General features: G+C 42.4%; 1 protein-coding gene across 4 annotated transcripts in view; it reads right to left on the reverse strand.

The window, feature by feature from the left end:
* Window positions 1-8,946, reverse strand: part of LOC311121353 (septin-7-like) — a gene marked incomplete at its 5' end in the record, with an annotated part of 41,810 nt that extends 32,864 nt beyond the window's left edge. For 2 of the 4 annotated variants that reach the window (XM_084157953.1, XM_084157954.1), the window contains 2 exons: window positions 2,809-2,911; window positions 8,742-8,946. In XM_084157953.1, coding sequence (XP_084014079.1) covers window positions 2,809-2,818 — 10 coding nt within the window. Of the gene's footprint in view, window positions 1-2,808; window positions 2,933-8,741 lie in introns of those variants that run through there. The other 2 variants (XM_084157951.1, XM_084157952.1) reach the window with 1 other exon arrangement.
* Window positions 8,947-10,570: the final 1,624 nt, after the last annotated feature.

Raw genomic sequence — 10,570 nt, forward strand, 5'->3', positions numbered from 1 at the left:
GCTGATTTTGTACGTTTGCCCACTGACAAAGACATGATCAGTCTATAATTTTAATGGTAGGTTTATTTGAACAGTGAGAGACAGAATAACAACAAAATCCAGAAAAACGCATGTCAAAAATGTTATAAATTGATTTGCATTTTAAATGAGGGAAATAAGTATTTGACCCCTATGCAAAACATGACTTAGTACTTGGTGGCAAAACCCTTGTTGGCAATCACAGAGGTCAGACGTTTCTTGTAGTTGGCCACCAGGTTTGCACACATCTCAGGAGGGATTTTGTTCCACTCCTCTTTGCAGATCTTCTCCAAGTCATTAAGGTTTCGAGGCTGACGTTTGGCAACTCGAACCTTCAGCTCCCTCCACAGATTTTCTATGGGATTAAGGTCTGGAGACTGGCTAGGCCACTCCAGGACCTTAATGTGCTTCTTCTTGAGCCACTCCTTTGTTGCCTTGGCCGTGTGTTTTGGGTCATTGTCATGCTGGAATACCCATCCATGACCCATTTTCAATGCCCTGTCTGAGGGAAGGAGGTTCTCACCCAAGATTTGACTGTACATGGCCCCATCCATCATCCCTTTGATGCGGTGAAGTTGTCCTGTCCCCTTAGCAGAAAAACACCCCCAAAGCATAATGTTTCCACCTCCATGTTTGATGGTGGGGATGGTGTTCTTGGGGTCATAGGCAGCATTCCTCCTCCTCCAAACACGGCGAGTTGAGGCCAAAGAGCTCGATTTTGGTCTCATCTGACCACAACACTTTCACCCAGTTCTCCTCTGAATCATTCAGATGTTCATTGGCAAACTTCAGACGGGCCTGTATATGTGCTTTCTTGAGCAGGGGGACCTTGCGGGCGCTGCAGGATTTCAGTCCTTCACGGTGTAGTGTGTTACCAATTGTTTTCTTGGTGACTATGGTCCCAGCTGCCTTGAGATCATTGACAAGAGCCTCCCGTGTAGTTCTGGGCTGATTCCTCACCGTTCCCATTATCATTGCAACTCCACGAGGTGAGATCTTGCATGGAGCCCCAGGCCGAGGGAGATTGACGGTTCTTTTGTGTTTCTTCCATTTGCGAATAATCGCACCAACTGTTGTCACCTTCTCACCAAGCTGCTTGGCGATGGTCTTGTAGCCCATTCCAGCCTTGTGTAAGTCTACAATCTTGTCCCTGACATCCTTGGAGAGCTCTTTGGTCTTGGCCATGGTGGAGAGTTTGGAATCTGATTGATTGCTTCTGTGGACAGGTGTCTTTTATACAGGTAACAAGCTGAGATTAGGAGCACTCCCTTTAAGAGTGTGCTCCTAATCTCAGCTCGTTACTTGTATAAAAGACACCTTGGAGACAGAAATCTTTCTGATTGAGAAGGGGTGAAATACTTATTTCTCTCATTAAAATCCAAATCAATTTATAACATTTTTGACATGCTTTTTTCTGGATTTTGTTGTTGTTATTCTGTCGCTCACTGTTCAAATAAACCTACCATTAAAATTATAGACTGATCATGTCTTTGTCAGTGGGCAAACGTACAAAATCAGCAGGGGATCAAATACTTTTTTCCCCTCACTGTATACGACTGCTCGACTAAAAATCTCAGTCGACCAACAGCATATCTTCCAAACGATCGACCAGTCGACTAACTTATGTGACTTGTTAAGCACATTTTTACTCTTGAACTTATTTAGGCTTGCCATAACAAAGGAGTTGAATACTTATTGACTCAAGACATTTCAGCTTTTCATTTTTAATTAATTTGTAAAAATAATACAAAAATTCACTTTGACATTATGGGGTATTGGGTATAGGCCAAATTCAGGCTGTAACAACGTGGAAAAGTCAAGGGGTGTGAATACTTTCTCAAGGCGCTGTACCTCTGGGCAGGACTTATGGAACAGAGAGGACAGTGGAGTGGAGAATGGCAGGAACGTAATGGTGCCTGCACCCTGGGTCTTTCTCTTTCCCTCCATCCCTCTCTCCCTTCAGCTGTTCAGGCTCCGACTCTGGCTGCGTGAATGGAATTACAGGAAACCTCCCACCCACAATCCAAAAGGCACACCACACACACACACACACACACACACACACACACACACACACAACTCAAATAACACTACACACCTCTCGCGCGCACACACACAACTTATACACACATTCCACAGTATGGAGGAAATAAACCCTGCCTACCCTCCATCGCTGAAGCACTTTATTTTATTTTTTTTATATGGTTTCTTCGAGTCCTGCTTTACATGCAAGACAAGTTATCCTAACTCAACAGAAAGCATCACTAATACATTTTATTTATTTTTTAGTCATTTAGCAGACGCTCTTATCCAGAGCGACTTAACAGCCAACTGTCAGCACTGTGCATTGATAACGTTCCTGACTGTGAAATGTAATACTGCTGGACTGGACACATGAACGTCTATGGCAGACAGCCATGTGTAGGCTATATTACATATCCACATACATTTCTTACACAGATGTGTCCACATCTTTCAAACAGAGACTGTGTCCCAAATGGCACCCTATTCCCCACATACTACACTACTTTTGATCAGAGCCCTCTGGACCATGGTCAAAAGTAGTGCAATACATAGGGAGCCATTTGGGATGCAGACGGAGCCTCTAACAGCCATTTTCATGCAAACTTCATTGATTCATACAGTAATATGCAAACAGCTTTTTACACAGCAGTAAAATCTCCATTTGATTTCCCAGAGAAATACCAGGAAATGTTTTCTGTTCTGTGGGGTCTTATTTAGAAAAGAGGAGCGGGAGACATAAAATGGGCTGAAAATATCTCTACTCACCCACGACCATGAGAGTGAACTCGAAGCCTCTCTTGACAGACTTTCTGTACACTTGGTTTGGGAGATTGGCAAAGCCCACATAACCTTCCAGGAGCTTCTCTTGCTGTAGACCGAAACCAAACATTAATGCTTTTCCCAACTGTCCGGGCTGGTAACAAGGCTAAACTAAAGACAGGTTACACTGTTGACTTATCGCCAAAGTAGCTGTGATATCACTGGCCTATGAAAACTGTTTAAAATAGTTGAATTGACAGGTACAGGATATAAAAAAATAGCAACATGTTAGGGCTGAGCGATATGGCCAAAATATCATATAACGGTATTACATTTAAAATGATGGTATTTTATGTTTTTGAATAATAAAAGTTCTTAATTTGCTTTATGAGTAGTGCGTGACCCTAGGTTGCAACACATACATTCTAACTGATTTCAATGGGTCTTTCTCCATTCTGATTGTTTTATGCTGTTCAACATGAACCAAAAATCATGTTTAGCATTTATCAATTTCTGCATTTCCTGCACTCATTTGAGAGCATTTCCACAATGCCACGTAGGGCTGCACGGTATGGGCAAACAATCTAGGCCTTATTCTTAACCAAATGTTGCAATTGCGATTTGACTTGCGATTTTGATCAAAACACTTGGGTGAACTGTTGGAATCATGGAAATAGAAAGATTCTTCTAATTCTATATAGTTAGATTATAGTAGTGGGCACTTTGAATACAGTGTTGTTTGACATGACAACAAATGAAAATGCCAGGGGGGAGTTATTGTGACAGGGTAGGAAAAAAAGTGTTACGTTTTCCTTGGGGACCCTATAATCTGTCTACATTGAATGTTCTCTCTTAGCTACTTCATGTAGCTAGCTAACATATTCATGCTTCGCGTATTCATCTTTGATTTAGAAGATACTGTTGCACAAACAACATGCTGATTTAGGTCTACACCATCACTGATATTATCAGGCTGTATAGCTAGTTACGTTTGCTCTGACTCAGTACATTTATTAGCTAGCCAGCTAACTAGCGATTAGCGGCTAACAAGACTTAGGCCCAACTTGCTAAGAAAAGACAAACTAGCTGTTTACAAATGTAAGCTACACAAACTAATAGTGTAATTATAGAATGATAGTGGATTTATATTAAGCAGCAAAGTGAAAACAGCATCATTGTCATCAACATTGTTGCATGTGCTGCATTGACCATGCAGACTGAACCCAAGTCTCTCGTGGTCGAGGAACAACAAATGGCTCCTTGTGTGACAGGGGGCGGGGATAGGTCTGTGTGAAAAGCGGCATGAAAGAGAGATGACTCAAGTAGCGACGTAAACTATAAAAATTGACGTTACACACGGTGTATCACATTGAACAAACCAAACATTCAAATACTGTTATACAAGGTAAAGTAAAAACCCAAACCGGTCCGTGCATCAATACCGGTATATAGTAAAATACGGTATACCGCCCAGCCCTACAACCTGGACAATGTTGTACTGAATTCAATCATTCATCAGACAATTGATTGAATTCATATGCCCAATCTAACATTCTTCTCTCTTAACATTATCAAATAAGTAAATATTATAGCCTAAAAAAGGTACGGTACAGTGGAGTGACACTAGGTAATCAGTCTCAATAATACTTACAGCTGGTTTGGAGAGTGCAGGTCAGGATGGTTGATAGTGAGGTGGTGATGGAAGAGAGGAGATGCAGAATGAGTCACAGTCCACAGTAGACAGGAGGAGCACCACACCATAAAGGAAAGAAGTGATTAATACAGTATACCAGTTAAGAAGAACACAGACAAATGAATCCACCATCCATCTTGTGTCAGAATAACACATGCCTGCCTGTGGATAAAAGCCCAGACGGACTCTCTCAGGTGTCAATTTCACTTTGACGCCATTTCAATGTGCAAGTGCCATCATGACCAAGAAATTTGCCTACTCATATAGTAGTCAGCAAGGCATAGCTTCTGAGGTATAGTTGAACTTACTTGTGTAACTTCTAGCCTATACAGTATACTGATAGGTCTTGCTACTCCATTTTGCGTATAGCACTCAATCAGATCAGATGATTGGTGGTAGTGGTACGCATACTTTTGGATTGCTTGGTTAATGCTAGTTCCTGCATCTTTCACCAAAAATTCAATTTGATCTGCCACAGGTATGACAAATAAAGTTTTTCCCCACTCAGTTTCTTCATTCTATTTGAAGGGATTTTACCTATGTTTTATAGGGCTAGGATATTTGTAGTCAAACCCATGCATAAACGTCTCAGATATCCTTTTTTTTTTTTTATCAGAGGGTGTAAAACACGGAGATGGATCACGATTTATGACGAGTCTAGTCTGGAAAACAGGGTTGTGGCCTCAGCTTCTTTTACAGCTCTCTGGGTGCCAGTAAAGTGACATGAAAGCTCCTCCAAAAACAGGTATTTCCCTAAATAGGATAGCAGCCATTACTGAAGAGGAGTGTAGAGTCAGCAGCCAAACAATGTTCTCAGTAAAGAGAAGAAAAATCATTAACTTGCCAACTGTAATGACACAAACAAGTTAGGCTAAAGCAGTAGGACAGCAAATTATGCTTGTAATTCAGCACATCAGAGGGGGGGGGGGAAACAGTCAACCTACCTAGCATTCAAATTGCCTAATCCTCACTCTTACAACTCACTTGAGCTTCAGTTTGAGGAGTTACAACTAACTCAAACTTCCTACAGTATTTTAGGTCTGTTTATGAGAGCGGTCATTGATTAACTCCAGAGTTTAGAGGTATTGATACATCATTTCAGAGACTGATGTGAAAACGAGATCCCATTGGCTACCAGCTACAGCGTTGTCTCCCAAAAATCGTAGTGTAAAGCCATCAATAGGGTGGCAAGAATTTGAGCATTCACTCAGGCTATCCCAGACCCAGACAGTTGGGCCAAAAATAGTGATTATTAAGCGGAGGAGACATTTTTGGCGGTAAGCACTGCTCAGAGGAGGAGGCTGTTCATTCCGACAGCTTTAGACAGCCAGTTTCAGCTCATTGGCTATTAACAAACCACTTCCACAGAAGAAGATCTGCCCCACCTAGCCTTCACTCAAGCTCACCGTCTTTGAGGGTTTCAATGTCGCAAACGCCAGGTGGGATGATAGAAGTTGACAGACGTAGCATGCATCACCACCCAAGCCACTTCCTCCTGATGTTATCGGTCGGTCTGTGTCTGTCAGTCTGCTCTGGAGCAGAAACGTCTGTCATGTACACAGTATGACTGTCAGTGGTGCCTGTCGCTGATCAGACACTTCATGACCACCTCACAACCACCTCAGAACATAGCTGAGACAGCAGCATCATCATAATTCTGATCTCTTAGCTAGCTCGTACTGAGAAGAGAAACGTTTGATGTGCACTTCAGAGCCAAAAACAATGAGCCGTCCCTACTTTTCCACGAGTCCAAGCGGAAGGTCATAAAAGTTAGCCTCATCTTATGAAAAAATAAAGTGAAATATATAGGCTACATCTACTGCAGCTTCCTGACTCATACAGCAGGCATAAGCGGCTTGTTGAAATTTACTAAGTCAGGTCTTTTTCAAGGCAACACCCTTGACATATTTCAAATACCATTGTCAAGGTTGGCGAGAGAGCTTCCACCCAGGCCAGGGTCACTGCGAAGGATACGTGGTGTGGTGGACCTCTGTGTCTTGGATGTTCACCTCAACCTTTACACACAGTGGCTTTAACAAAGGCCACTACATACCTCCAGAAAAGCAGCGCTTCTTCCTCCTTTAGGCCTCACATTCCACCACTCTTTGCCCATGTTTTTCAATGCACCAATAGCCTGATACAATCTGTTTCCACTCTCTTTGCTACATGCTCCCTTCAAGCAGAGTAGATGTGTTATTCTTCTTTGCTGGTGGTGGGTAAACTGCCGGAAGAGATGTGGTAGGATTGAGGCTAGTCTGCCTCAGAGAGCCTGAGGTTAGAAGGAGGAGTGTTCAGCTAACCCTAAAGCAAGGCCTAGCACAGTACACTGATGTTGGCTTGCAAATACTAGAGGAGGATACACAGTAGAGAATGTTGCTCTGCGTCAAAAGGTCTGACCCCTCCCACGACCTTTCTTCATCTTCCCAGATCGTTACTTCACCAGACTTACTGGTGTGGGCGTGTGTGTGTACACAGTTTTGCCAACCTCTCCATTAGAGTCGGTCTGTGTCTGCCTTGCATGATTTAGTGTCAATTTACATTTTAGTCATTTAGCAGACGCTCTTATCCAGAGCGACTTACAGTTAGTGAACGCATATATTTTTATTTCTATACTGTAATTTAGGAATAATATTAAGTCTGTATGAGTAAGACAGTCCTGAGAGTGAGGTGAACAATAGTCAGTGGTCTACATGGAAAGCTGATTGACTCTCCATTCACTACCTACCCAGTTCATCTGAGGCTAAATACCAAATCTCTCCCCATGAGTGTCTACCGTATTTCACACACCAATCCAACGCTTTTAAATCTTTGAGGGGGAGTGAACGAATACATTACAGCAAGACAGGGAAGAATCCAAAATGGGCCTTTTACGGGCACCTAAACAAACTCTGCCCAGGCTATGGGCTGCCTTAGTCAGCTGTGTCATCACAGACATCCTGGCATTCCCAGGCCCCGCCATCTGACACACTGACTCACACAAAAATAGTTAGCAACAATAATGGAGAGACAGCAATTGTTCAATAACAATTGAGAGAGATAGTGGGAAAATGTGCATTTATTTACTCAAACTAAAGTAATAACATTGCAGGCATTCCATAGGGACTAGAGAAAACATTCACATGGTCGGTAGGTGGACTGTTGGGTTTGAATGGCTAGGGTGAGGATCTATGCCGGCCTTTACACTCACAGGAAACTTTCATTACAGATTCTACAGCTACAGGTCACATGGAGGAATAACTGACAGGCAGAGTCACTCAGTAAAAGCATCCGCCATGTGATTACAGCATGATTACCACAGTATTAATCCAGTCTCATGTGAACCAATACACGAGGACTTCGTTTTCTAAAGGAGATATTGCAGTCCTCCTACCCCACTCCAAGTAAAACATTTTGTTGATGCTGAATAGATGACAGTTTTTGTTTGACAGACAATCGAATGATGACGTAACTTAGCTTGTTAGGTGTTTTTGTGGAAGATTGGATTCATAACAACTTTGCTCCAGGTTTCCCCCACATTTACTTTACCATTGATTCAATCCACTTTAATTAACTAATGATTAGTTATGTGACCAACACTAGCAGTTTCTGACATCTGAAAGTAAGCTAGCTACGTCGACTTTTTGGAATAACAGCCATTCACAACTTAACAAGCGAGCTGCGATGTCAGCTATTCCATTACAACAAACCTAGCTAGCTAGTAGTAAATGTTTTTATAACATTTTTCTATCTGTGCTAGTAGTTAGCTAACCAACTTAACTAGGTAACGTTCGTTTTGTTAGCTAGCTAGAAACGTAGTTATGATGCGCCTTTGTTGGGGTTGCCAACTTATCACAACTGGCATCTGATGAAGTAGCTAAACTCAGTTGACATTCTTCACACAACATTATTTGGCCAGTAATTAACTTATCTGGCTGTATCTCAAACTGCTAGTTAATTAACGACAGGTAGCTAACGTGAACTACGTTAGCTATCGTTTGCTAGTACTAGCCAACTGTGTGCCAGGCAACTAAGCCTCTCACACAGTCGAAAAAACAAAGGAAATGCCACAGTAACGTTACTCGCGGTTATTCTCGAGCGGTTTGTAAATGTATTTCCAATGAGCTAGGTAACTATCGTTGTTTTTCTAGCTAGGTAACTAGCTAGCTAATTCTGACAAAGTTTTTTAGTAACAACTCCGAGGACGCAAATAACAAACGATAGCAAAAGTTCCCGAATGAATTAAAACGGACAGAGTCAGAGTACTCACCCATAATGTTCCCGTTCCTAGGCACCTCACTAACCGATCTTTCACCGTTAGACATTCCCTTTCACGAACTCACTGGAGACCACAAAACTGTAAAAGTCGTACCAAACTTATTTCGCGTAATGTCAAAAATATCCACTGTCCGCAGCATGTGGTGGAGACATAGAAATAGATAGGACTCCAGTGCCGAAAAGCCTTCTTCTTCGCTGAGGACTTATAGCGAACTACACACAAAAGGTGTGTTGTCGCCGCCAATTGGACGGGGGTGAAAATAATTCAGAAAATGTAAGTAAATTCCATAAAGTGAAAGGAAAAATAACATTAATCCACAAAAACTACAAAAAATGATTAAAATATATTCCCACTCAAATCATATTTTATTGGTCGCATACACATATTTAGCAGATGTTATTGCGGGTGTAGCGAAATGCTTGTGTTCCTAGCTCCAACAGTGCAGTAATATCTAACAATATACAAGTATGAAAAAATAAATAAAAGAATGCACTCACTAACTGTAAGTCGCTCTGTATAAGAGTGTCTGCTAAATGACTAAAAATTTAAAAATGTAATACAACAATACACAAATCTAGAAGGACGAGCAATGTTGCAGTCCGGAGTGTGTGTATGTATGTATATATATACAGTGGGGAGAACAAGTATTTGATACACTGCCGATTTTGCAGGTTTTCCTACTTACAAAGCATGTAGAGGTCTGTAATTTTTATCATAGGTACACTTCAACTGTGAGAGACGGAATCTAAAACAAAAATCCAGAAAATCACATTGGCGGCAGGTAGCTTAGTGGGTAAGAGCGTTGTGCCAGTAACCGAAAGGTCGCTGGTTCTAATCCCCGAGCCGATTAGGTGAAAAATCTGTCGGTGCCCTTGAGCAAGGCACTTAACCCTAATTGCTCCTGTAAGTCGCTCTGGATAAGAGCGTCTGCTAAATGACTAATTATTATTATTGCATGACATAAGTATTTGATCACCTACCAACCAGTAAGAATTCCGGCTCTCACAGAACTGTTAGTTTTACTTTAAGAAGCCCTCCTGTTCTCCACTCATTACCTGTATTAACTGCACCTGTTTGAACTCGTTACCTGTATAAAAAGACACCTGTCCACACATTCAATCAAACAGACTCCAAACTCTCCACAATGGCCAAGACCAGAGAGCTGTGTAAGGACATCAGGGATAAAATTGTAGACCTGCACAAGGCTGGGATGGGCTACAGGACAATAGGCAAGCAGTTTGGTGAGAAGGCAACAACTGTTGGCGCAATTATTAGAAAATGGAAGAAGTTCAAGATGACGGTCAATCACCCTCGGTCTGGGGCTCCATGCAAGATCTCACCTCGTGGGGCATCAATGATCATGAGGAAGGTGAGGGATCAGCCCAGAACGACACGGCAGGACCTGGTCAATGACCTGAAGAAAGCTGGGACCACAGTCTCAAAGAAAACTATTAGTAACACACTACGCCGTCATGGATTAAAATCCTGCAGCGCACGCAAGGTCCCCCTGCTCAAGCCAGCGCATGTCCAGGCCCGTCTGAAGTTTGCCAATGACCATCTGGATGATCCAGAGGAGGAATGGGAGAAGGTCATGTGGTCTGATGAGACAAAAATAGAGCTTTTTGGTCTAAACTCCACTCGCCGTGTTTGGAGGAAGAAGAAGGATGAGTACAACCCCAAGAACACCATCCCAACCGTGATGCATGGAGGTGGAAACATAATTCTTTAGGAATGCTTTTCTGCAAAGGGGACAGGACGACTGCACCGTATTGAGGGGAGGATGGATGGGGCCATGTATCGCGAGATCTTGGCCAACAACC

This window comes from Coregonus lavaretus (genome assembly GCF_964263955.1).
Source record: "Coregonus lavaretus genome assembly, chromosome: 3".
Taxonomy (NCBI): domain Eukaryota; kingdom Metazoa; phylum Chordata; class Actinopteri; order Salmoniformes; family Salmonidae; genus Coregonus; species Coregonus lavaretus.